Source organism: Muntiacus reevesi, chromosome 1 (genome assembly GCF_963930625.1).
Source record: "Muntiacus reevesi chromosome 1, mMunRee1.1, whole genome shotgun sequence".
Lineage (NCBI taxonomy): Eukaryota > Metazoa > Chordata > Mammalia > Artiodactyla > Cervidae > Muntiacus > Muntiacus reevesi.
In genome coordinates this window covers 71995848-72023686 of record NC_089249.1, presented here as the reverse complement: position 1 = coordinate 72023686, position 27839 = coordinate 71995848, and the positions used below count along the sequence as shown (strand labels likewise).

At 43.1% G+C, this 27839-nt stretch overlaps 1 protein-coding gene and 1 pseudogene across 1 annotated transcript in view; one reads left to right on the top strand and one right to left on the bottom strand.

Moving 5' to 3' along the window:
* Positions 1–26561, bottom strand: part of SLAMF1 (signaling lymphocytic activation molecule family member 1) — a 39969-nt gene extending 13408 nt beyond the window's left edge. Inside the window, exons 1-4 of the mRNA XM_065925336.1 lie at positions 26405–26561; positions 17648–17989; positions 15442–15726; positions 1381–1479 (exon numbers count right to left, since the gene is read on the bottom strand). Of these exons, the coding sequence (XP_065781408.1) occupies positions 1381–1479; positions 15442–15726; positions 17648–17989; positions 26405–26480 (802 nt within the window). The 5' untranslated portion in view covers positions 26481–26561. The remainder of the gene's footprint in view (positions 1–1380; positions 1480–15441; positions 15727–17647; positions 17990–26404) is intronic.
* A 727-nt stretch (positions 26562–27288) lies between these two features.
* On the top strand, positions 27289–27385 carry LOC136156797 (U6 spliceosomal RNA; annotated as a pseudogene).
* The last annotated feature ends 454 nt before the right edge of the window (positions 27386–27839 follow it).

Genomic DNA, 27839 nt, shown 5'->3' with positions numbered 1-27839 from the left:
ACAGCAGGATGTAGTTGAGGAAAGAGTGTGGATTAGGATCCCAGGACCTTCGCCAGCAGGGTTAATGCAGGCACGAATCTCAGTTTTCTCATTGCTAGTATTTCAGTGCTTCTTTATCATTTTAGCCAAAAGTGGTTACCCGGCCTCATCCCCACAAGCTTTCGTCGTGATGTCTGTCTGAATCGCCCCACCCCCTCCAGTTCCTCCCCAGCTACCTCTTAGATGGAGGAAATGAGACAAGGTAGGTGGCCTGCTATGACCTAGATTATTTTATACAAGCAAAACCAACATCAGAGTGCTGAGGTAGGGCTTTTCCAAGAAGGTTATATGTGGAGAACATTAATCTGCTTGAGAATGACGCTGGCCATCAGATCAGTGGTGTGAAGATGAGGTTCTATCTTCCTCATGGACAGACCAGCCCGGGGACCTGTCCTGATTGTGGAGCAGGAGCTTCTGTGGCTGGTGTGGGCGGGTGGGAGGTAGTGTGGCAGAGGAGAGCATATGGCCTTGAGATATTGAATCACAGGACAACGTGGAGGAGAAGCCAGGAGATACTAACGCTAGACATTGAAACTTCAAGGGAGTCATTGGACCGTAATTGTTTCAGTCTACCCTGGGTGACTTTCCATTAACTATTTAGTTTGGCTTTAAGTGACCTCATGGATTGCACACTTGACCAAGGTGAGTCAGAACATGTGCTAAGTCATAGTAAAGTGTGTTCCCTCTGCTGTCTTCTGATGACCTGTGGGCCTTCCCAGAGGAACATACCCTGGGAGTTGGAACACACAGTTGCAGTTCTGATTCCCTCACCAACCATCTGGGTGAGCTTGCAGGAGTCACTTAGCCTCTCTGTGCCTTGGTTACCCCATTGCTAAGTCACCTGGAAACAACTATCCCCTCCTTTACTCAGAGACATATCTTAAGCATAAAAAGAAATTATAGAAAGGTTTCAACCCTTGGGTAAAAACACCTTACTATAAGGTTTTTTTGATCAGATATAGCTTCACTTGAACAAGATCCAAGGCTCCTCTGAATTCTGCTCCTAGTTTCAGCCTCTTATCTGGAGCCCTTCAGCATCCTATACACACTTCAGCTGCAGTGCTTGTCATACTGAATTTAAATTATCTGTGTAATGTCTCCTATGTTATATACCTGTGGTTCATCTTTCCTTTCATCCCTATAGACTAGCGTGGGGGGATCAAGCAAGACATGTTGAATGAGGCTGAATTAAGCAAGGTCTCAGGATATGTTTATTTGGTGTTTTTGCAAAGGCGCTTATTTCCTGCAGAAAGCCAAACTGGTGAGAGCAAGTGCTTGTGGGGAGAGCTCCCCTGCTTACCACAGGGAGTCTGATAAGAATCTCTGTTGTCAGACACCTACCTCTTCTTCTCAACAGTAGTATCACCACTTGGAGAATCATGATAATGCCAACGATGCCCCCTAAGAAGAGCCCGGCATATAGTCCCCATTGTCTTGATTCTGAAAAAAAAATGTTAAAGGGCAAACTCAAAAGCGCTGTGAGTTTAAAAACATCCCACGCAGAAGTGGGGAGACCTAGCCTCATGTTTTCTGCCTATGTTCCTTCTCAAGGGAGACATTAATTCTCATGGCTTTAGAGATCAAATTTAGCCCACTGAAGAGTTCCAAATCTGTTTCCTTATCCTGATTTCTGTCACTATGCTTGACTTCCAGGCTCCTAGTTTTTGTAAAGACTCTTCTATTCAGATGTTTTGTTTTTCGTTTCACTTTACCTATTTTACCACGTGACTACCTGATGCTGGGAGGGATTGGGGGCAGGAGGAGAAGGGGACGACAGAGGATGAGATGGCTGGATGGCATCACCAACTCGATGGACTTGAGTTTGAGTAAACTCCGGGAGTTGGTGATGGACAGGGAGGCCCGGCGTGCTGCGATTCATGGGGTCACAAAGAGTCGGACACGACTGAGCGACTGAACTGAACTGAACTGAAAGCTAAACTTATCTTTGTTTTTTCCTAAGTCAATTTCTCTGCTAGGTCTCTCTTTTTTGAATTTCTAATGTGTCCTGTATCCATTTTGGTAAAAAGAACATGATGGCTCCACATACTGTCCCCATACTCCCACATAATTCTCATGAGACACCAGGAGGAAGGAGGATCTACCTTGTTTTTAAAATAAACACAGTAGTGCTATTATTGTCCTTTCATGCAAATAATTGAACCAACTAGACCTGAACTGAAAGAAAAGCATGTAGTTTTCCTCTGAATCACTGGAGTACCAGTCACTAAGTTAAAAATCAGAGAGCCAGTGTTCATTGCTTTCTCTCCTCTCCCTCCTTTACCAAATCCTTCTGAACCAGGAGCAGCGTCTTAGTAAATAAGACATTTACCTCAATAAGATAATAATAGATAATTACTGAGCATTTACAATGGACCAAGCATTTTTAGTGCATCTTGTCTATTAATGCATTTAATCCTCAAAGCAATCCTATGAGGTAGATACTCATTACTCCTATTTTGTGGATAAGGAAGAGGGTGCAGAGATCCTTGAGAACTATAGGTTGGTCTAAGAGTAGAAACATGGCTGAATATTGAAGAAAGACTTCTTGGAGAGTCAGGGAGATGTATGGGCTTGGGGTTAAGTTACATCAGGGTAATGAACAGTGGCAGACAACCCAGAGCACTAGGGTTCCAAGTGAAGTAATAGCATTCACATTCTAAATAGAAAGATGAGTAATTTGTAAAGATGATTGTGGAATCATGCTGTTTGTTGTTAAATCTGTGATGGATTTGTTGGGAAGTAACTGATAGAAAGGAATAAGTAGGGGACAGAAGGGCAGGGTACTTACAGACACAATTCAGACATTTACAAAGTTGGCCAGAGATATAACCTGAAGTCACAACAAACTGATAAAATGCGTCCTGCCAAGATCCAACTGGGCCTTCAGCCTGATAGATGAGCAGAAGTTGCCTCCAGGATTTGAAAAGATTTTTTCTTTCTAGGTCTTTAACACATCAAGACATCCCAGGGAATCCCACTGAACTGGGGTTTTGTAAGCATCTTAATTATAGAGTTTCTTCCCAGAACTAAACATATTTTAACCCTGCCAGATAACAATTTTAGCAGTCACATGACCCCCAATCAAAAAGCAAGGGTGGAAGCAGAGTTGTAATAAGGCTTCTAAATTTACATAGAGTCTGAGATGTGAGGACAAAGTCGCTGTGGGAGCTGGACTTGCCTTGTGAACGGCTCTCACCTGAATGGCTGAGGGTTGCTGAGAGTCCACTTTACGTGTGTGTGTATGTGTATCTGAGGAACAGTGACAGCCTGATTATTTCGTGCTTATGTTGCCAACACAAGAAAACTCATGGAGAAAGTGTTCAAATCCTAAGATAAAGCAGCAGAGCCAGCAGCCCAAGTACCACCAGGATTCTTCAACCCATGGGATGGACCCAGCAAACAGTTGTAGTAGCACTTAGTATTTCAAGACTATTTCCTCTTTTTTCTTCCCTCATGTATTTTGAGACCTTCTAAAACAACAGTTAATTTAAGAACAAGCACTGCAAGTACATAAGTGAATTTAAAAAATAGCATTTCTTTCAAATTTTCTTTATATAAAAGTAAAAAACCAATAAGGTGGTGTACCTAAAACTAGAAAATAGCAAGATAGCTAAAGAAATTAACTAAAGTAAAACTAGAAAATAGAAGATGACATAAGTGCATAAGTAACACCTGCCAAATGAGAGTTGCTTCTGTTGTGACAGCCCAGCCACCTACCTACTCACATAAACGAAACTGGGGCATATTGCTGGGACTGGGGCATAACTGGCATAACTGGGGCATATTACTGGCCCAGGGGACATAATAGCAACAGCTGTCTCTTTCTTTTCAGGGTCTCAGGAGGATGAAAGCTATCTGCTCCTCTTGTCCTCCTCCAAGGTCCTATACATGACCAATTTCTGCCAGGTCAGCCACATCTGAAAGGCAAGCTGGTCACAGTCCTGAAAGATATTTCTTAAGTCCTAATTTCCCCCCTAATCTTCGGATACAAATTGATATGAATCTATTGGAGGATTTAAGTTATAGGACCACAGACTTTTTTTTAACTTTAAAGGAATTACAGAGCTTATCTGGCCCAGCTCACTAGTTTTATGTTGAGAAAACTGAGACTCAGGCAAGCATACCTAGAGTCACAGAAGAAGGCAATGGCCAAAACAGGTGAGAAGAGACATGTAGGCTTTACAGTTTGTTTTATTCTATGGAGGTGAGGCCTCTTACAATGAGAGCAGCAGAAGGGTAGGATGCCTGGCAGACATTATGAGTCAAAAGCTTCCTGAGGTCCCAGCTCACCCCTTCACCAACCTTCATCCAACATCTGCGGGTATGCTCTATCCTCTACTTCCTCCCACTGCACCTTCACCAGTCCCATTGCCTGCCCAGGCTGACCCCAGGCCAAGCTTAATTCCTCTGTGTAACTTTTCCTTCCACTCCAGCTCCCATTCTCCCCTCTCCTTTGGACTCTGAAGGCCCCTGATTTATGTCCTACATCTTAAAATCATCTTTGCTGTGGACACTGTCTTCAAGGAGGGCACCTGGAGCCAGACAGATGGATTCAAATTCTGGGTCTACCACTTGATAGCTCTGTGACTTCCAGAGGCCTCATACCCTCTGGGGTCCCTGTTTCCTCAATGGCAAAACAAACATAAATATATTCAGTTCACAGAGTTGTTCTGATGAACCAATGAAATAACATATGGAAAGTGCTTAGAGCAATGCCTAGAATCTAGCATGTGGTACATGCATGATAAATCACTTCTGATTTATCACAACAAAGAGTTGTGTCCAACTCTTTGCAACCCTAAGAACTATAGCCCACCAGGCTCCTCTGTCCATGAGATTCTCCATCCCATGGATATTCTCCAGGTAAGAATACTGGAGTGGGTTGCCATGCCCTCACTCCAAGGGATCTTCCTAACCCAGGGATCAAGCCTGCATCTCCTGCATTGGCAGACAGGTTCTTTACTATTAGCACCACCTGGGAATCCCGAGGCAAGTGGAATTGATGTTTATTCACCACATTCTTCCCAGGTGTAGCTTCTACACTTGGTGCTCATCTTTTTGGTGCTCTTTTTCAATTATCATATGCATATGGAAACTAAATGTCATGGACTCTATGCCTTTGGGAATTTAAATAAATATGAACAAAAAGCTACTTTTACAGCTTGTGGGGGTCAGGCTGACCATGATCTCTTTAATTTCTATCAATAACTTCCTATAATCCCGTGAGTTTTCTCTCCTGTAGCCCTTTAGTCTGAGCTGTCCTGAGTGCAAGGTTCAGCGCCATCACCAGTTTCCACACACACACAAAAATAAAACAAAACCAAGAAACCTATACTAAGAATTCTGTTGGGGGACTTCCCTGGTGATTCAGTGGTTAAGACTCTATGCTTCCACTGCAAGGGGCATGAGCTCAGTAGCCGGTCTGGGAATTAAGATCCTGTATGCTGTGTGGTGTAGCAAAAACAAACAAACAAAAAGAATGTTGTGGGTTCAAATCCTCTACTGTATGTAGATTTGAAAGTTCACAAGAAGCAGATTCCATCGTGAAAAGGGAAGCTATCTAACACATGAGAGGCTCAGACCCTATCTTTCTCTTCCTATATCTGCACAAGCAACACCTTCCCCCGTTATAACACAGAAGTATTTAACCTACAGCTGGATTCTTTGCAGGAGGGAGGTCTTATCTTCTGCTTTCCATAAAGAGCACCTTACACTCTTCATAAAGTATTTATGAAGCTCTTTATCCTAAAGAAACTCTGTTCCCTCCCAAAAAGGGATTCTAGTAGTGGTTTCTTTAATATGATCATGTTTTTCTAACCCAGTCAGGTGTAGGAATCCCATCTAGATGGTAAACTCCTTGAAGGTAGATCCTGTACCTTATGCTTCACATGCATTCCCCTTTCCACATGACACAGTAGAGGGCAGGGGGCACCCAATATACACATGATGGGCAAATGATTTAAGTTAAATTAAATTAGGAGCCATAGCATGAAGATGGGAGAAGACTGTCATATACCTTTGGCTAAGAATTATCAGTGGTAAAGAATCCACCTTCCAGTGCAGGAGACACAGGAGATGCAGGTTTGATCCTTGGGTCGGGAAGATCCCCTGAGGGAGGAAATGACAACCCAGTCTAGTATTCTTGCTGGGAAATTCCATGGACAGAGGAGCCTGGAGGGCCACAGTCTGTGGGGTGGCAAAGAGTCGGACATGACTGAGCATGCATGCATATACACAAAAGAATAAGAAGGTCTCAGAAGGAACTCAGGGTCACCTTCTGAATGGCCCAAGGCAGGAGTAGAAGAGAACAATCAATGACCTACTTGGCAGTGTTTTTTTTATAGCCAAATGGAACCAGAAAGAAGGTGTGCATCTGTGCTCTCAGCACCATCTGTGTTCCCATTTTCAAACCACCACTTCCTGTGGCAGAGACTCTGGCTCTTTTTGCTCTCCCTCTTTTTTGCTCAGTCATATAGTGAGGCCCCTCAGGATGACAATGCTCAGAAATCAGACCAATATTGTTCTGGGGTCCACAGGTCCCATTCTTCATCTAAAAAGAAATTTTATCTGAACAGTCTTCTTTAAAAAAAAAAAAATCATTACAAAAATCTTTATTGAATTTGTTACAACATTGTTTCTGCTTTACGTTTTGGTTTTTTGGTCGAAGACACATGGGATCTTAGCTCCCCAACCAGGGATCAAACCCACAGCCCCTGTGTTGGAAGGCGAAGTCTCAACCACTGCCAGAAGTCCCTGAACATTCTTAAAGAGGAGAGTTAGGACTTTCCCCCCCCCGTGGAACCTCTTAGAGATAGCTGAGCAGGCTGGTTGAGAACTCCAGAGCCATTTATGAAGAGTTCTTTGCATGAGTTTCCAACCTTTCCTCTTCTATTTGATTGGCTATAGTTTAAACCTGACAAGTTGGCAGGTAGCCACGCCTCTAAGGAAAAGGCTTAAGGGCCTTTTTAATTTATCTCTGAAAGTCTACTGCCACAGAAACACAAAAGTCTCTTTCAAGTCCCCAAACTCTAATTGTTTAAGGGAGATAAAGAAGAAAATAAAAAGAATCTGAGAAACAAACGTAGCTCACACCAGGAGATACTGAGATGCTAATGTAACGGTCTGAGAGTGCCATATCTCTTTCCTGCCTTTCATGTGGTTCTGTCAGTAAGGCCGTCTGCCTGGAGCACATCAACTTGAAGAAGTCAATCATCTTCAAGAGACACCTTTTTGTTGGTGGCAGTTTCCTCTCAGAATTGGGAGTGGGGGAAGGGTGGTCCCAAACCATACACTAATTTAAGTCCTGGGACCACCCAAGTAAAAATTATTACAGAGTTCTCAGCTTCCAGAAAAATCCCTTACACTTGCCTATCCCACCCAGCATTGTGTTGAAGGGACTGCTGGGTGTAACCCCTGGGGCCATTTTCATTCTTCTCCGACAAAGCAAGTCTTGTCCAGTCACATGCCTGCCCAGCTAAGGACTACATTTCTCAGCTTCCTGTGCAGCAGGTGTGGCCATGTGACAGGGCTCTGGTCCGTGAGCGGGGACAGGTTTCATCCTTCCAAGACTGTTGCCATGCTTCCTGGGTTGGGAGTACCGGGGAGAGGGACTTGCCTGTACACAGACAGCTAGATGACTCAGTAACAATGGGAGCTCCCTTTTGATGCAATGGCCTTGTTAGAAAGGGGGAGCCCCCGGAGCTCACTGGCAGGAGTCAGATTTTCCTTCCACCGAGCTAACCTAGACTTGCTGAGCCAACCTTTTTGCTAATCTACTGAAAGGGGTCCTCTTTTCAAAATGAGCTACCAGGGGCATTCCCTCCGAGTTCAACTGTTTAAGGTTTAGTATTACTCATTACTGCACAGACAGAACTATTTCAGAACACAGTCATGAAGGATGGCAGCAAGTCACTCACTGTCCAGTGCTGACCCACATTGACATGACCTCGGAGAAGGCTTGGTAGCATCCCTGGATTTGGTTTTATGTTGTTGTTTAGTCACTAAATCATGTCCAGCTCTTTGGGACCCTGTCTACTGTAGTCTGCCAGGCTCTTCGGTCCATGGATTTCCCAGGAGATTTTTCCATGGATCCCGGGAGAATACTGGAGTGGGTTGTCATTTTCTCCTCCAGGGAATCTTCTTGACCCAGAGATTGAACCCACGTCTCCTGTATTGGTAGGTGGATTTTTTTTTTTCCCCCACCACTGAGCCACTAAGAAAGTACTTTATAGTAAAGAGGCTTCATAATAATAGATATGAAGGTATTTCTTGCTGTAAAACACTGAGATAACAATTGGAATAAAGATGAATATATGATGGAGAGCCTGGACAACTGTTAAGAAAAAAAGATCTTGAGAAACAAATATGTTCTTGTATGGTTTAGTCCTGATGAGAACCTGTGCTGACATCATGTCACATTTGCTTTCATCACATCATTACTGTTTGAATTTTTCATAAACGAAAGTGAGAAATGTCTTAAAGTCACTGTTCTTATTACAGATGGCAAAGAGACCTCTAATAAATCCTCATACCCCACCACATCATCCCAAGGCTGGGATTTCCCTCCCTTGTATGGGATCTTTGTTACAGGAACAGCCAGTGCTCTGTCTCAGGACTCATCATCTCTTGACGGGTGACTGCAATAATGGGCCCTCCCCACAACTAGTTTCTTTTTCTTCTGCTTCTTCCCCACCACAGTCTACTATCCACACCACTGAAAATTCTCTCTGAAATGCAAAGCTGATTACATTACACTTCTATCTAAAACTATCTATTATTTCCCATCAGAATACCATAGGACAATACAGAACAAGGCCCAGTTATATCTGCTTTTCTCTCTGCCTGGAGTGTCTTTCTCTTATCTGCTTGGATAATTTCTATTTATTCTTTAAAACCTAGTTTGTGTCACATTCTCTGTGATGCTCTTTCTGATTCCCTTAAACAGTGTCAAGCATTCCCTCCTCTGGGTTAACTTGCACATCCCCTATTGTACTACTTAACCTGGAATAATCATTACTTATAGAGCTATTCCCTTTCTTAAGAGCAAAGACTCTGTCTTTATTATTATTTTTTTTTTGGCTTTGTGCTCCCAGCACCTAACTCAACGTTGGAACATAGCAGAATCTCAGTAATGCTTTGTTTGTTGAACTAAGCATGGTGTTTTAAAAATTAGTGATATTCCTTTGCAAACCCAAGTCAATGAAATAATAAAATTCTGTTTTCCATATTTAGGCAATCTGATGTACTGAAAATGGCATGCCACAGAGTAGCTGCATGATTTGGTTCTCGAATGCTGTGGTTCCCCATCCCTGGAGGCAGGGGAGGGGATCTCTGTTTGTGTTATGGGTTGACTGTGTTTCCCCAAAAAATTCACATGTTAAGTCCTTAGAATGTGACCTTATTTGGAGACTGGGTCTTTACAGAGGTAATCAAGTTAACATGAGGTCATTAGGGTGGATCCAAATCTAATCTTACTAGTGTCCTTGTAAGAGGAAATCTGGGCATACAAAGAGTCGCTAGGGATGAACGTGAACATAGACCACGTGAGGACACAGCAAGAAGACAGCCATCTACAAGTCAAGGAGAGAGGCCTCAGGGAAAAATCAACCCTTCCAACCTTTGATCTTGGACTTCTAGCCTCTTTTCTTCTGTGAGAATGTAAATTTCTGTTATGTAGGCCACCTCATCTGTGGTGTTTTTGTTACGGCAACCCTAGCAAAGTAATTACAGGTGGGTCCTAATCCAACATGACTGATATCATTTTAATAAGGGGAAATTTGGACAGATATACGCAGAGAGGGAAGACAACGTGAAGAGACAAAAGGAGAAGACAGCTATTTCCAAGCCAGGGAGAGAAGCCTGTAGCAGATCCTTCCCTCATGGCCCTCAAAAGAAACTTAACGCTACTGACACGTTGAGTTTGAACTTCTAGCCTCCAGAACTGTGAGACAATAAATTTTGGTTATGTGAGTCACTCAGTTTACAGCACCTTTTTACAACACCCCAGCAAATGAATATACCTTGGTAATCCTTCATTGGCATTTCTTATTAACGTACATACAAATGGACTTATAGACTACTTACTCTGGAAAGAACTTCAGGAGTTCGCCCTTTTCAGTTTACATGCAATGAAACAGAGGTCCAAGAAAGTGCAATGGCTGCTGAGTAGCTGCCTTAACACCTGAGTTGAGGTCCTGACAGGGTTTTCCCCTGGTTCCATGTTTCTGCCACTTCTTGTCCCTCCCATCTCATGAAAGCCTGCTCCATATCCAGTAAATCGGCTCACACTAGTGCATACTCAATCCTCAAAGTGGTTTACATGAACCACTCAAACAACTTTACATGTTTCTTTTTTCTTTCCTTTTTAAAATTTTATATTCAATTTTTATTTTATTTTTTGGCCATGTCATGTGGCATGTGTGATCTTAGTTCCCTAGAAAGAAAGAAAGTGAAGTCGGTCAGTCGTGTCCAACTCTTTGTGACCCTGTGGACTACCCATGGAGAAGCCCCCTACCAGGCTCCTCTGTCCATGGGATTTTCCAGGCAAGGGTACGGGAGTGGGTTGCCATCTCCTTCTCCAGGGGATCTTCCTGACCCAGGGATCAAACCTGGGTCTCCCGCACTGTAGGCAGATGCTTTATCCTCTGAGCTACATGCCCCCTTCAGTGGAAGTGCAGTCTTAACCACTGGACCACCAGGGAAGTCCCTTTATATGTTGTTTTAAGAATGTCTTGAGCTAAGTGCCTCTAGCAGAAACTTTATGGCCAAGACTTTGAGATGCATTAATTAAATTCTTGTTAAACCATACTGAGGAACTTGAAGAGAATTATTCTTCTTTTCTGAGATGGGTCAGGGTAAAACATTTGGTGCTCTAAGGGGGTTGCTATGACCAGAGAAGGCTGTGCTGAGGTGAGGGCTACCACTTTCTCAGCCACAAAGGAAAAACACACATATTTATTATGATTTATATGGCATTTTAAAAGTGTATTATCTATTCCAATAGTACCCATGAGGATTTCAGGATCAGACAACTCAACTCTGCCACTTGCTCGGTGTGTGACTTTTGCATATCTTTGTTTCCTCATCTGTAAGGTGGGGATATTAATACTATTTGGTTGCTGTGAGGATTTAAATGAGAGTCCACATAATTGACACATAGTCAAGAAAAACTTTCAGGTATTATTTTAAATAAAGAATCCGAGTCTTAGGTTAAGTGGCTTATCTTTGTGAGTAAGAAGGGTAACACTGGATCTAGAGTTTACTTTCTGCATGTTTTTGTTGGAGCATTTAATCCATTTACATTTAAAGTAATTATTGACATTTATGTTCCTATTGTTATTTTCTTAATTGTTTGGGGTTGATTTTGTAGATTTTTTTTCTTCCCTTGTATTTCTTGACTATATAGACCCCTTTAACATTTGTTGTAAAGCTGGTTTGGTGGTACTGAATTCTCTTAACTTTTGCTTGTCTGAGAAGCTTTTTGTTTCTCTGTCAATTTTGAATAAGATCCTTGTCAGGTACAGTAATCTTGGTTGTAGATTTTTCCCTTTCAGTACTTTAAATATATCCTGCCATTCCCTTCTGGCCTGCAGAGTTTCTACAGAAAGATCAGCTGTTAAGTGTATGGGGTTTCCCTTGTATGATACCTGTTGCTTCTCCCTCGCTGCTTTTAATATCCTTTTCTTTATACCTCTTAGACTTGATTGACTATTTCCTTTTCCATGTTGGGGAAATTTTCAACTCTAATCTCTTCAAAAATTTTCTCATACCCTTTCTTTTTCTCTTCTTCTTCTAGGACCCCTATAATTAGAATGTTGGTGCATTTGATATTGTCCCAGAGGTCTCTGAGATTGTCCTCAGTTCTTTTCATTCTTTTTACTTTATTCTGCTCTTCAGAAGTTATTTCTACCATTTTATCTTCCAGCTCACTGATTCGTTCTTCTACTTCAGATATTCTGCTATTGATTCCTTCTAGAGTATTTTTAATTTCAGTAATTGTGTTGTTTGTCTCTGTAGGTTTATTCTTTAATTCTTCTAGGTTTTTATTAATTGATTCTTGCATTTTCTCCATTTTGTATTCAAGGTTTTTGATCAACTTTACTATCACTATTCTGAATTCTTTTTCATGTAGTTTGCCTATTTCCTCTTCATTTATTTGGACTTCTGTGTTTCTAGTGTGTCCCTTCATTTGTGTAGTATTTCTCTGCCTTTTTATTATTTTCTTTTAACTTACTGTGTTTGAGGTTTCCTTTTCCTAGGCTTCAAGGAAAGTTGAATTCTTTCCTTGAAAACAGTTGAATTCTTTCTTTCTTTTGATTTTTGCCCTCCTGAGTTTGGTCTTCCCTGGTGGCTCAGATGGTAAAAGTGTCTGCCTACAATGGGGGAGACCTGGGTTCGATCCCTGGGTCGGGAAGATCCCCTGGATAAGGAAATGGCAACCCACGCCAGTACTCTTGCCTGGAAAATCCCATGGATGGAGGAGCTTGGTAGGCTACAGTCCATGGGTTTGCAAAGAGTCAGACACGACTGAGTGACTTCTCTTTCCCTAAGCTTGGTCCAGTGGTTTGTGTAAGTTTCATATAGGGTGAGATTTGTGCTGAGTTTTTGCTTGTTTGTTTTTCCTCTGATGGGCAAGGCTGAGTGAGGCAGTAATCTTGTTTGCTGATGACTGGGTTTGTATTTTTGTTTTGTTTGTTGTTTAGATGAGGTGTCCCACACAGGGTGCTACTGGTGGTTGGGTGATGCTGGATCTTGTATTCAAGTGGTTTCCTTTTGTGAGTTCTCACCATTTGATACTCCCTAGGGTTAACTCTCTGGTCTAGGGTCTTGGAGACAGTGCTCCCACTCCAAAGGCTCAGGGTTTGATCTCTGCTATATATCAGGCTTGGTCTGTGACACTTGAGATCCAATAGTAATCCAAACAGAAAACGATGTTCCCCATGGTATTGTTTTCAAAGGTTAGTTCTGACTGCTTGTAGAGAATCGACTCCAGGGGGCCAAGGGTGGCAGTGGGGAGACCAGGAAGAAGGCTATTGTAGAAAACCAGGCAAAAGAGGACAGTAGTTGGAATCGGGGTGGTAGCTCTGTGATGGTGCACTTTGTTATCTCCCTCAGCATGGGCGCAATGTCTGTGGGGACTCTGAGTGGAGTTGCAGGGTGCAGGTACCCGAGATCAGGGTCAGGCAGGGATGAAGGGTCTGTGATCCTCTAGAATTTGCATTCTGTAAACTCTACACTCATGAAAGACTGCTTTCTTGATCCCACCATCATGTTCTGAATAGCTGCGGGAGAAACTCTGAATGTGGTTCATGTGTAAGGTAGGCAAGCAGCCAGACACCTCATGTGAGTGGACACGTGGCTGACTCTGCCATGAGTGGCTGGGGGAGGCAACTTGCAGTGGGTGAGTCTCACCAAGGAGCTCTTAGATGCAGAAGGCAGGTGGATTTCCCCAGCAGTCCATCTGGAATTCCTCAGGGAAGTTGCTGACTGGACATGCTATGCTTAAGGGCATGACCTGACTGGATTCCCCTGTCCCTAGATCCTTGGTTATCTAGAAAAGCCTTCCAAATATACATCAAGTCTACTGTGGGCAAGAGTCTCCTTAGAATGATTCCTGTTTACCCTCAGTGGGTGCAGAAGGAAGAATGTCAGGGCACAGGTAATGACTGGCAGGTCCAACACACTGGTTCTTCTGTCCCTGAACCTTCCTGAGGCACAGACACAAGATCTTAGTGAAAAGGCTCAGTGGTCTGATTTCAGGCTCTGTTTCCAGTCTCAAGTGGAGAGATGGGCTTACTTAATCAGCCCTTCCTTCCTTTTGATAACAGAATAATGACCCTTTATCTTTCCAGGGAAAGATTAGTCAGAAGATCTAGGTTGAGGTTCTGAAACTAAAAAGCCTCTTGATGAAAGTGAAAGAGGAGAGTGAAAAAGTTGGCTTAAAGCTTAACATTCAGAAAACTAAGATCATGGCATCTGGTCCCATCACCTCATGGGAAATAAATGGGGAGACAGTGGAAACAGTGGCTGACTTATTTTTGGGGGTTGCAAAATCACTGCAGATGGTGACTACAGCCATGAAATTAAAAGACGCTTACTCCTTGGAAGGAAATTTATGACCAACCTAGATAGCATATTAAAAAGCAGAGACATTACTTTGCCAACAAAGGTCCATCTGGTCAAGGCTATGGTTTTTCCAGTGGTCACGTATGGATGTGAGAGTTGGACTGTGAAGAAAGCTGAGCGCTGAAAAATTGATGCTTTTGAACTGTGGTGTTGGAGAAGACTCTTGAGAGTCCCTTGGACTGCAAGGAGATCCAACAAGTCCACCCTGAAGGAGATAAGTCCTGGGTGTTCATTGGAAGGACTGATGCTGAAGCTGAAACTCCAATACCTTGGCCACCTGATGTGAAGAGTTGACTCACTGGAAAAGACCCTGATGCTGGGAGGGATTGGGGTCACGAGGAGAAGGGGACGACAGAGGTTGAGATGGCTGGATGGCATCACCGACTCGATGGGCATGAATTTGAATAGACTCCGGGGGTTTGTGATGGACAGGGAGGCCTGGCATGCTGCGATTCATGGGGTCGCACAGAGTCAGACACGACTGAGCGACTGAACTGAACTGAACCATTTATAACCTGAAAAAACTTGAGAAGGGTTCTTACAGGCTGTGAGCTTCAAGTTCCTAATTTGTAATAAAATGAGGATGATGACAACACTTATCTGATAAGGCCATTGTGAGAAACAAAAGAGATCATACAGTTGAAATGCTTTGTCAACAATAAATGCTATATGACTTACCACTTTCCCAAGCTTCACAGTCTAGGTCTTAGTTAGAGACCTGACTCCCCTGGCCCTCTGACCTGCTGTGAGAGTCACAGTCCATTTCATAAAATGTTTCCCTCTGTTACATCTTGCTTCTCATTACTGAGCCCATGTTTCATGTATTATCTGGACAGTAGAGGTTGCATGTCATATCTGTTCCCAATTTCCTACAGCACACGGGGCTGATAAATACTTATTGATGGTGTAGAACTGTCCCACTGTTAGCAGAACATGAACTTGGAAGTCAGGACCTGCCGCCTAACCCCCTTACCCCGCCAGCCTTGTAGGTTGGTGCCAAGGCAGGAGGGGAGGGGAGGGTTCACCCAGCGCTCTAGGTCTAGTTCCATCATTTCTCACCAGTTTTCTCAACTATGAATGGAGCATAACAACATCTTGCTCATTATGAAGAGTAGCCACTCACTGAATGCACATGGGAGGCTTTTTACAAGCCATAGAGAAAATACAAAGTGTTGTTACCACGGTGAAGGCCATGGCTATGGAAGCAGAGCATTGGTCCAGGTGGGGACTGCGTCCATATCATTAATGTGGCATAAAAGTTGCCTCTCAGACACTTACCTGGGGGACTGGAGCTGCAACTGGACCAAGGGATGAAGGTCTGAGAGCTGTTGCTGATGGGGTTGGTCACAGTGCAGACGTAGACGTTGTTGGCATGCTGAGGGCCAAGAGTGAGATACAGGAGGTGGGAGCTGTTGGTGGGACTCAGCAGAGGGGTGCCTGCTTCCTCACTCCAGTTGTAAGTCACATGGTCCCCTTTCTCCACCATGCAGGCCAGCTTGAGACTGCAGTTCCCATCTTCCTGGGTGGAGTTCAACACCTTAATTTGAGGAATGGAGACCTGCTCTGTCAAGAGGGGGAGGAAGGGAGCCATCACTGAAATGAATCCTCTGGAATGGTGATTTAACCTTTTTGTTAGAAATAATGCAAACTAACAGCATTGTTCCCTCCCTATGGATCTGCGCTGTAATATATTTCTAGTAGGAACCTACTACTTCACACCTTCCCTCCCCCTATTACCCCTCTATACTCCTTTCCAGGACCAGGGATAAAACAGAGAAGAGAAATATTGTCTTTTAGTTCCCTCCCACCAAGACTGTTACGGCTCCCCTTGCATTCCTCTTGTTTCTAATTTAGGTTGCTCTCCTGTATTCCATCTGGGGAGTTTGTTCTCAGCTAATTTCCCCATGGGTTTTAATGTCCTTGGTTAAAGTATTACCTTCTATATCTAAAAGGATGACTTTTCAGTGGTGGAATTTCATCTGTGCTCTGTGTGTGTGAGTGTGTGTGTGTGGCAAGTGCTTTAGGATGCCTGAACTTGGGATAGCCACAGGCCTCACCAAACTTTTTCACTCTAATGATGTAAAATTGGCAAGGTAAAAGGGAAAGTCCTATTTATTTAGTAACTACTATAGGACAGGCAGAATGCTAGAATTTCACACTCATCGTGTTCTTTAATCTTTTCAACAACTTTCTAACAATTATTACCCTAGTCTAATTATTCTCATTTTATAGATGAGGAAGCTGAGTCCCAGAGAGGTAGCGTGTCTTACATAATGCCACTCAACTTTTAACAGCCAAGCTGAGATCTGAAAGTATGTCTGTCTGATTCCAAAATCCAGCCTCTTTCTTTGACTTGAGACAAAACCATGGTTGCAGAGAACATATTTTCTAAGGTGAGAATTTGATCATAAAATATGATAAGATGTGACAAAGACAGTGAACTGTTCTAGAAAACCTATGTGTAACCTTTGTGCTTACGGCAGCCTTGCCCTGGGGACACTACTGGAATGATCAGAGAGCCCTGTTAGTTGGTGAAGGGCTGTGGGAATTCTGCAGACATTGGAAGGGAAGATACCAAGGGAAGGCCAGGGAGGGAATTGCTGTCTTGTGGTACCTGAGGATTTTAAAGAAATGTGTGTATGGGGTTTCTTGACCCATCTTCAGAGATAAGAAAATCACTCTGAAGAAGCAGGATACCACACATGGCTGCCGGGATCCCTGGGAATTCAAAGGAGCTTTGGGACTGAAGAGATAAACCCTGGGTGCATTCAAGAGGGGCTGGTAGTTAAAGAGGCTCAAAACCAAAAACAAAACAAAACAAAAAACACTGGCCTTGGATTCAGATGGACCTAGGTTTTAGTTTAAGTTCTACAACTAGGCGATTTTTTAGCAACCAGGGCCTTTGTTTAAGTGAGAAAACTATGCTTCTTCCACCGGGTAGATGCAATCCTCTGCCAGGGTGCAGGGCTTGGTGAGTGGTGTGTGGGCTGAGTTTCAGCTCTCCTTCTCCCAGGACCCCTAGTGTAGTGAACCACCTACGCAGATGTGAGTAGGCACATGCAAACCACTTATCTCTTGATTTCAGTGTCCTTGCCTATGAAAGAGAGGTTTTGCTTGATCAGTGGTATTCAAACTTTTAAAAATCAGAAGAAAAACCCACTTTTTTCAAACAAAATCTTATTTGTAAGATTGAGACTCTTGAGGCTCCAGGCCTTCTAGCATACAAGCAGCTGGGCTCCTTTCCTTTAGAAAATGGGGGTAAAGGTAACTAGTGCTAATCAGCTATTACTAATGTGCAATTTGGACCCCCCCCAAAAGATTTGTGAACCTCTACAACTTTTCCCTGAAACACTGTTTAACCCTAGACTGAGATGTCTTTCAAGTTGCTTCCAATTCTGTATACCCTTTGCTTCTGAGAGAAGTTTGAATTCTTAGGCAAGGCACTATATCGTTCCTTGTGGGCCACGGAAGCCACCGTCATTACCATAGAGCTTCAGCTGCAGGCTAAACTGCTGGACTGAAACATTTTCCTCCAGGCTCATAAAGTACCAGCCTTCATCCTCCTTTTTGCTCTTCAGGATCCTCAGACTCAGGTTTTCCAGATGAAACTCATAGCCATCCTCCAGAGGACGTGGAGAGTCACCTTTCCGCAGATCTAGGGACACTATTTTCTTCTTGACCGTGTCTTTGGGTGATTCTGCCATTGTGACAAGGATGTGGATGCTCTTATTCATGCTCCTGCTTATCTCCTTAGATGCCAGGGGCAACAGCACGCTGCTTCCCAGCTGCCCGAGAATCGTCTTTGTGGAACTGGTCAAGCCCTCACCTGTGGAAAGAGGGAGAGGGAAGTATCTTATCATAGAAGCCTTTGAGACTTATGTCCATGCATCAGGAAAAACAGAGTGAAGGATCTCTCTTTTCCTCTTGGCCAATCCCTGGGGTTGCCAGATCCTTAGTAGTTTATAAGGACTGTCATGAGGATCTCACTGCATTCTCAGTGTTAAAAAAATCCCAGTGGAAGTCTTATAATAGAAGTGTGTAGGTTAACTAGAATACTTGGTCTCTATGATCTAGGAGGGAATTCTATCAACTCAGATTTACAGTTAAGGCACCTAAGGCATAGAGAAGTTAAATGACATGCCTAAAGTCATATAACTAGTAACTAGATTAATTCCTCAGCCAGACTTCTCACCACCACTGGATACTGTAAGTCCCCTACACATGAGTATTCAAGTTGCAAACTTTCAGAGATGTGAACGTGCCCTTATATGCCAACTGTTTACTGTATTGTGCTATTGTACTTTCCAAGGTACTATACTGTAAAATTAAAAATGTTTTCTTTTAATTTTCTTTTTATTTTTAACACCAAAAACTTTTGTATTGGGGTATAGCCAGTTAACAATGCTGTAATAGTTTCAGATGAACAGTGAAGGGACTCAGCCACCATATACATGTATCCATTCTCCCTCAAACTCCCTCCCATCCAGGCTGGCACATAACACTGAGCAGAGTTCCCTGTGCTATACAATAGGTACTTTGTTGGTTATCCATTTTAAATATAGTAGTGTGTACATGACCTTCTCAAAATGCTTTTTATGTGTTTGTTTTTAAAGCATTATTTGTGTGAAAAGTATCATCAACCCAGTACATTTCAGTACTATATAGCCGATCATGTTAGTTGAGTACCTACGCTAACTTTGTTGGACCTACAAAGAAATAGGTTTTATGAGCAAATTGGACTTACGAGCTCCCTCTCAGAATGTAACTCAATCACACATAGGGGACTTAACTCGTTCATACATAGGGGACTTACTCATAAATAGTATGAAGGAAGGAGCGTAACTGAAACTAATTCTGAGCTTGTGAGCCCAAGAGACCAAGGTTACAGAAGCATCATTTCAAGTGAGAAGGAAAGAGAAAAGTCTAAGGGATGTGGAGTCAAGGAGAAGGTTAGCCTGTGGAATCTTATCTCTCCAAAAAGCCATTGAGATATTTAATAATGTTGAGGGAGAGAAATTATTTTATTTCTCTTTTTCAAAAATGCCGAACCAAAAAAAAAAAAAAAACCCCAAATCTTTCAAACCACTGTAAGGGATCCTACTGCTGACTTTTTAACACCTCCTCTCTCCTCAAACCCACAACCTCAGTTGATGAACCTGCCTCTCATTTCACTGAAAAAGGAAAAGAAACAAAAGAGAACTTCCATTTGTTCCCACTACCAAGTCAACCTACACACTTGGATGGATGGTCTATGCTCTTGGGTAAGGCTAGCCTCTTCGTGGAGCACTCACTCACTTTAAGGCTTTGCTCCCGCAACTTCTGCACCCCTTGCATCACCAATTTTGTTATTGCTATGGTACACTGTGGGTTATTTCTATTACACCCAACATACCAACATGTAATTTCCCTTATCTTAAAAACCCTGATCGCAGGTCCATCCCCAGCCAATTCCCCATTTCTCTGTTTTCCTTTATCCTAAAGTTCTTTAATGTGTATTTATCCCTTCTGTTCTCATCTCCTGACTTATTTTTCCTTGTACTCACTTCAGAGAGGCTTTCTCCTTTACCCCTCACTGGAACACTCTTGTCAAGGTCACTGTATATCCTATGATACTAAGTCAATTCTCCATCTTTATCTTGCTTTCTCAAGAGTGCTAAGAAAGTTCACATCCCCGCATTGAAACACTGTTTTCATTTGGCCCAGAGAACAATACACTCTCTTGGTTTTCTTCCTATTTCATTAGCTGCCCTTTCTCAGTCTCCTTGACTGAAATCTTCTGCTTTTAAAGAGCTTTAAAATTGGAGCATTCCAGGGATCAGTCCTCAGACTTCTTTTCTTTCCCAGCAATACTTATCTATAAATAGTTGCATAGTTTGACAGGTTTCTGGAATGCCTCCAGAGAGGTATCGCCCATCCAAATCCTTCACTGTACTCCAAACTGCCTACACCAATTACTATTAGTGTGTGTTTGGAGGTCTAAAGGGCATCTTAGACTTTGCAAATGAACTCTTGATTCTATAGCCTCTTCTGCAAACAACATTACAATTCCCAGGCCAAAACACTGGAATCACCCTTGCCTCCTTTCTTCCTCTCATATTCCATATTCAATCTATCAGCAAATCCTGTTGGCTCTGCCTTCAAAATACATCCGGCATCTGAGAATTTCCAACCCTCTTCATTTCTACCACCATTATCACAGGCCTGGCTCTTCTTTTGTCTTCCAACAAATCTTCCTGCATCTATACAATGGACAGAGAAATCTTTTAAAACTATGTCAGATTTTGCCTCTCTTCAAAGAGAGACAAAATCCATAGTCCTTGTTATGGCTTCAAAGATTCTGAATAATCCAGTCCCTTGTGCCTCTCTGACTCCATCTCCTGCCCACTCTTCACTCACTACACTATGGCCACACCAGCTCCAGCTGGTCCATAACTCATCCGGAGCATTCTCATCTCATAGCTTTTGCATTTATTGTTGTCTCTCTTTCTGGAAATCTCTTCTCTTACGTATCTAAAGAGCTCATACTCTCATTTTCTTTTAGACTTCAATTCAAGATTTCAATTTCAATTTCATTTCAAGATTTCAAAAAAATCATCTTTTCTGAAAAACCTGCTCTGATGATCCTATCTACCCTACCCTATCCTTTCTTGCTGCACTTATCACTGTCTGATGTTATACTGTGTATTTGGTCATTTTTATTTTTGCCTCCCCCCCTACTATAATGCCAGCTTCTCAAGAGGAAGAAGTTCATGTCGTTCATTGTTTTTTCCCTAGGACCTATAACAGTGGTTGGCATACAATAGATTTTAAATAAATATCTGTTCAATTTATGAATGCTGAAAGTCATGTTACCTGACTAAAATCTCTCTTATTTAGCTTTGACCCATATGTGGCTGAACTTAATAACTGAACTTAATCATAAGCTAATGTTCATAAAAGGAGCCCATGACTCAAAGAGAGCACAGATTGTTCTAGTTGATAAGAAAGTCAAAAGAGTACAATAAAACTGCTTAAATAATGCAGACACCTAGAAAAGGCACAATTAACTTGTGGTTAAGATGTGTTGTTGGAAATTTGGGCAAACAGATTCAGATGTTCTTGATAGCAAAATGCTTTGATATCCTGCAAAAGGCCCTGCTGATATCAGACTAGAGATTTAAAGGTTGGGAAAAAGAAAAATTAGGATTTGAGTGGTTGGCTCTTGTAAGTTTTTTTCCTATGCTATGTGATTTGTGGGATGTTAGTTCCCCAACCAGGGATTGAACCTCAGCCCCAGCAGTGAAAACGCTGAGTCTTAACCACTGGATTGCTAGGGAATTCCTGGCACATAACTATTAAGGAATGGTGGAAAGACAATTAGCACTTGTTCTTTTGCATATTGCTATTAAATCAACTCTTGAAACAGAGTGCCTAATTAAACAGTTGCTTAATTTATTAGACAAAGAATGCTATTCTTGGTGCTGGTATTGTTATTTTTACAAAGATATATAAGAGAATATGTTGAAATTCCTTCTAGTCGCACTTACGGATGCCTGGCTGTCCAGATACCCAGGAGAGTACCTTTTGAATCCTGAACCTAAACTTCTACCCATAAAGGGATGGCAGAAAACTAGAACCATCCATGCAAGCAGAAATATCACATGGTATACAGGCCCCCTAAATTGAATTTAGAAGTCATATAGGTAAGCATATGTACATTTTTTCTAGGAGCATAGCCACGAATGTCACTTCTCAAAGGAGTCTGAGCTTCAAATCAAGGTCGAGAACTACCATCACACTGTTGATTTTTTTAGATCACTTTTGATATGGAGAAGAAAAAAATGCAAATGATACCCACTTATAGACCATAAGCCTCCACCCTCCCTTGTGGCCTGTGTGTCCTTTCCACCCACCTAATCCAACAGACTGTTTACACCATGGTTGTTTTTGGAATTCAGAAATGGAAGGGAGTCAGGGGAAGAGGAGATAGAGGATGGGGCAAAGTAGCCAAAAAAAGAAAAAAAAATTTTAAATTTCTTTTTAAAGAAAAGAAGAGGGAAAGAAAGAGAGGGCAGATGAGAATGACAGGATGAGTGGTTTAAGCAGACTTGGTCATGGGGAATGGAATCAAAACTTCATTAAGAACAGACCCTCACATGCCACAACCCACATGAAGAATGATGATGTAACAACTGAGTGTGTGAGTGGCCCGGTCTGTAGGGGGTGTGTGACCTCACTGACACCTGAGCAAGAGTGGAAAAACAAGTGGGGACTTTAAAGTGGTTCATTAAAACCCTTCAAGTAGAGTACCAGCTCCTGAAACATCCTACTGCCTGATGAGTGTTTTCCAGTGGGTTTGTGATTCAGTCAGACCCTGTTTACTAAAAGAGTCTGGAGGAAACATTTGCAGCTGTTAACACCAACTCACTTTCCTTCCAGGGCAATTCTACTTAGAAAGTAGAGTGATTCACATGAGCCCATGGATATTTTCCTGAAATTAGTAGCATTTAGCCAACCCTTTCAGAAGGTGGGACTCTACCTAATGATAACCTCTTTGGCGGGGGCGGGGAGGGGGGCAGCCCTGACACTGGGCATCTTGCTACACCATTTCTTTCAGGGAGGACTCAGAGCCCTCATAGTTCTTATGGGAAATCTGGGCTCACAAAGAAAAGATAAAGTGTCTAAGTCTCCTTCTTAAATTGAAGTCCTACCAGATGTCCTTCTAGTCCCATTCTCTGATGCTGCTGGGTCTTTCCATCTTAGAATATTTGCACTTACCCATTCCCCAGCCTGAAAGCCTGTCACTGCCCTATATTTGCCTGGCTAGCTCTCGTCCTCCAGGCCTCTACATCTGGCCCCTGGCTGTGATACGGTTTTTCTGCCATGTGCTACCAGCACGCTTTGGGTCACTCCTTTCATATCACCCATCACACTTTTAACTCTCGTTCAATGCCTTTTATCCTTATGCAATTACAAGCTTCTAAGAGTAGGGTCTGCGTCTGTTTTGTTCACCATTGTAACAGGGAAACAAATCTCTCTTCAATACCCTTTTATACTGTTGAAGTTTTATAGACCTACGTAGGATACTCCTCTATGAACAAACTAGTTAACAGAAAATTAAATAAAAAAACCACATGATGAAAGATGTTTCTATCTACTTTCCAAATCCCAGATCAAATACTTCCATTATGCCTTCTACTTCCTTCTCTGATTTATCCAACTTCTCTCACCTTTTGTGAATTCCTATATTTAATTTCAATTCAATTAAAATCAACTCATGTGCTTCAATTATACACAGCACAATCTAATTTTTACCATGGGACCTGGATACAAATTTTAGGATTCTCCTCCCTAAACATAAGCTTATCCAGTTTCATTCCTTGAGGCCTCTGGAGTGTGATTAAGGAGAAATTACTAACTACTCTATGCCTCTTTTTTTTCTTTTATAAAATCATAATGTAGCAATACCAACTCATAGAGTTGGTATAATTAAATGAATAATATACATAAAGCACTTACAACAGTGTTTGGTATATAGCAAGAAAATTCTGTACATACTGTTATTAATCATTCAACAAACACTTGTAGAAAGGTTCTCATGTGCCAGAGTCTGTGCCAAGTTCTGGGCAGAGGCTGTGGTTGTTCATTTTACCCCACATGTCACCTAGTGCCAGCCATGCCATGCGTCCTTAACAGATAGTTGCTGAATGTGATTGTCCAAAGTCAATCTATGGATAAAACCAAATAGCCCTGAAGTTCTGATTTCCAGTCTAACACCAGAGATAGGGAAGTCAGTGGCGTTATGTCACAGTATTAAAACTTTTGAAAAATAAAAATGCCTAGATCTAAATATTGGGGTAGAATGGGACAGTGAATACCCAAGATTGGGCAAAATCTAGAACCACTCCCCCAACTTGCCCCTCACTTCTCCCCCTATGTGTGTGAAGGAAGTGGGGAGGACCTGAATGAAAGAATAAAAAATCCTACTGGGGTAGATTCATCAGTTGTAACATATGTACCACTCTGGTGGGAGATATTGGTAATGGGAGAGGCTATGTGTATGTGGGGGCCCTGGGAAATTTCTGTACTTTTCAATCATTTTGCTGTGAACCCAAAACTGCTCTGAAAAAGTGAAGCCTATTAAAAAAATGTATCACTGGGGGAAAAGGAGAATTCAGTTCATTGGGGGAGGGGACATGTGGACTTTTTGATTTTTACGGTTTTGACTGGGAATTGGAAGGTGAGCTGAGTAGAGATGGAAAGGGGAGTGGGTACTAATTTTACAAGAACTGGGCTTCTTGGTTGGGTAAATCTGTCATGGTTGACCTGTCCCATTTGCAAAGCATTTCTGTCTGGGTTTTATTGGGGTTTCACAAGAGAGTGCATGTTTAAAAATAAAAACAGTAAAATTTTTGTACATATTTCAGAGAAGACAGTCGTAAGAAAGATGAACACTGCTGATTGGATAGACACGCCTTTAAAAGGCTGGGCTGTTTCTTACTAACCAGTGACCTCCAAAGCTTTGCCTGCAGCAGCTGTCAGCAGAACCTGAGATGCCAGGGCCAGGCTGACTAGAAGGCAAGTCAGCACAGGGATAGAAAAGTTCAGCTCACTGTTCAAACCCATCACTCCTGATAGTCACCAGAAAGTATTCCAAAAATGGTGGAGCTGTGAATGGAGTGCCCCCAGGAATGTTTGACTCTGCCTGAAGTGAAGTGTTAGTCGCTCAGTCATGTCTAACTCTTTGCGAACCCGTGGACTGTAGCTTGCCAGGCTCCACTGTCCATAGAATTCTCCAGGCAAGAATACTAGAGTGTGTCGCCATTTTCTTCTCCAGGAGATCTTCCTGACCCAGGGATCAAAGCTGGGTCTCCTGCATTGCAGGCAGGTTCTTTATCATCTGAGCCATCTCCTTATTATGGCTTAAAGTAGTTCCATATGGCTTTCTGAGCTCTGAGTTCAATCACTGCTCTCTGAGACCCTGGGCAGCAAGAGCCATCAGTCTGTCTGATTCTGAGGAAACGCAGGGCCAAGGAAGAGCTATTCATCTGGGAATCTGTCACAAGACCAATCTCAAGTGCAGCCCCTCAGATAACCTCAGCGTATCTCTGGGCTTCTCCTGGAAAAGTCCATAATGGATTTGCGGTCTTGAAAACCCCAAGAACAAAACATCCAGAGCCTCAGGATTTTCCCTCTTTCCCTAATGCCGCTTCCACTTTAGGCTGCCTCCCACAGTCTAAACAAAGTCTGGAGGCATTTAAGCAGAAAGTAGATGCTCATCCACTCCTTAGTGAGCCCAAAGTTTGCTCCTTGCTTGGCTTTTTCTTTCCCAAACACCTTTTCTCAAATCTCTAAACAGAGTAGTTCACAAAACTACTAAACAGAGAATGCCAGCAAATCAGACAGATAGTAGCAGAGTCCATTTCCAAACACTTTGGCTCTACACTGGAGCTACCCTGACTCTGAGCATTCCTGCTTTGCATTTCTCACTAACTGTAACCAGCCCTGGGCTCCAAAAATCCTGGCCTCTTCCCCTCTTGCTGCCTTGGAACGCTACTTCCAGGAAAGTAGCCACCAGCACAACCACACTGGCCACTATTGGTTCCCAACCATTCCCTGGGGTTTTCACTTTGACCCTGTCTTCCCGCTACATCTCTTTCTTGTAGGTGGACCATGTTTTTGGTTTGTCTGCTTGTGTGTGTGAGGATCCCATCCAGGACAGAGTTGTAGGAGTAATTTTCCCCCAGAGCTCCCTCCCTCCAGCTCATTCCCTTAGCCTGGGTCTTTGCCAGAAGGATAAGATCCCCATCCAGGACAGGGTTGTAGGAGTAATTTTCCCCCAGATCTCCCTCCCTCCAGCTCATTCCCTTAGCCTGGGCCTTTGCCAGAAGGATACTCACACAAAACCAACCACTCAGCCAGGACTTTGACTGCAGCCTCTCCCCCAGAGAGGCCGGTCTAGAATGTGACCGGTGTCTTGGACTGGAATTCCTGGTTTCCTTGGAAACTAGGATTGGCGGTGCTGAGCCTCAGATCCAGGAGCCTAGTAACTCACAATCTTCCTTCCTCTCCAACAGAGGCAGGAGGAACTCAGTCTCTGAGGAAGAGGCAGCAGATCACAGCCCTCCCCCTACCCCCCTGCCTCCTACCCACAGCCAAATAACAACCCCTGGCCGCTGAGTTCTCTCTTTGTCTAGGTGGCTATAGCTGATTCCTGGTAGGTAATCCTAGGACCCAAGCCCTCAAACAGATGAACCCTTACCTGTTCTGAAGCTCAGCTCAAAAATCAGAGAGAAAAACAGCAGGACATTCAAGGAGAGGCGCCCTTTGGGATCCATCAGCCAGTGAGGATAAGGAAGGGAGTCTGGTGAGAGCCGGGCCGCTGCTCTCAGACACCAGCCGGAGCAGAGAGAGCTCCGCGTCAGCCAAATGCTGCCTCTACTGTCTAGTTTATGCATCAGAAACCAGCAGGCTTCCTGTCTCACTGGGGCTTTTTCTGCCTGTGCCTCGAGGATTGGTCATCTCTCTCAAGCCTGAAGTCACTCTGCTCTTCCCAAGAAGTCAGAGTCAGGTGCTTACACTGCAAGAGCCGGGAAGGGATCTGTGTAATCACCTCGGTCAAACCCCCAGCCTTGGCAGAGATGTTCCCTCCACCCCCCCCCACCCCCTCCCTTTCTCTGCTGTCTCCGGGAAAGGGATGTCAAGCCTCTCTGAGCAGTTCTGTCTGGTAACTCTTATTACAGTGCAAAGAAAAGATGTAGTTGTGTCAGGCTACCCCAAATTTGGATGGGTTCGTTCAAGTTGTACTTGGATGATTGACTTTTTAAAAAAATTAATTTATTTTTGTTGAAAGATAATTGCTTTACAGAATTGTGTTGTTTTCTGTCAAACCTCAACATGAATCAGCCATAGGTATACATATACCCGCTCCCTTTTGAACCTCCCTCCCATCTCCCTCCCCACCCCACCCGTCTAGGTTGGTACAGAGCCCCTGTTTGAGTTTCCTGAGCCACACAGCAAATTCCCGTTGGCTATCTATTTTACACATGGTAATGGAAGTTTCCATGTTCCTCTTTCCATATATCTCATCGTCTCCTCCCTTCTCCTCATGTCCATATGTCTATTCTCTGCATCTGATTCCCCATTGTTCCCCTGTAAATAAAACTGGAATGATACAGAGAAGATTAGCGTGACCCCTGTGCAAGATGACGGACATTTTACTTCTGATTTGTTCCATAATTTCAGAGAGCATCTCTCCATGCAGTCGGGTCCTGGTGCCAAAATCACAGAGAGATGGAGGTGGGCAAGGGTGGGTCAGCTGGCAGAAACCCAATTTCCCTGCTGGGTACATTGTGGTAGAATTTAATGAGCCGTATGCTGTGTTTGGAGGGGCTACCTTATTTTAGATCTTGCAACTGATCTTTTTTTTTTTTTGCAACTAATCTTTTTGTTGAGGAGAAGGGACTAAAACTGACAGAAAGTCTTGTGCTTTTCCATAAGTTAAGCAATAAATATGAAACACACTGTTATTGGCTCACAAGGAAACTTTGAAATGCAATTGCAACGGGAATTTTTTTGGGCTGTGCTGGGTCTTCATTGCTGGGCTCCGGCTTTCTCTGGCTGCGAGCAGGGGCTTCTGAACCTTGGTGCTCCGGCTTCTCGCTGTGCCGGCCTCTCTGGTCGCCAGCCCCGGCTTC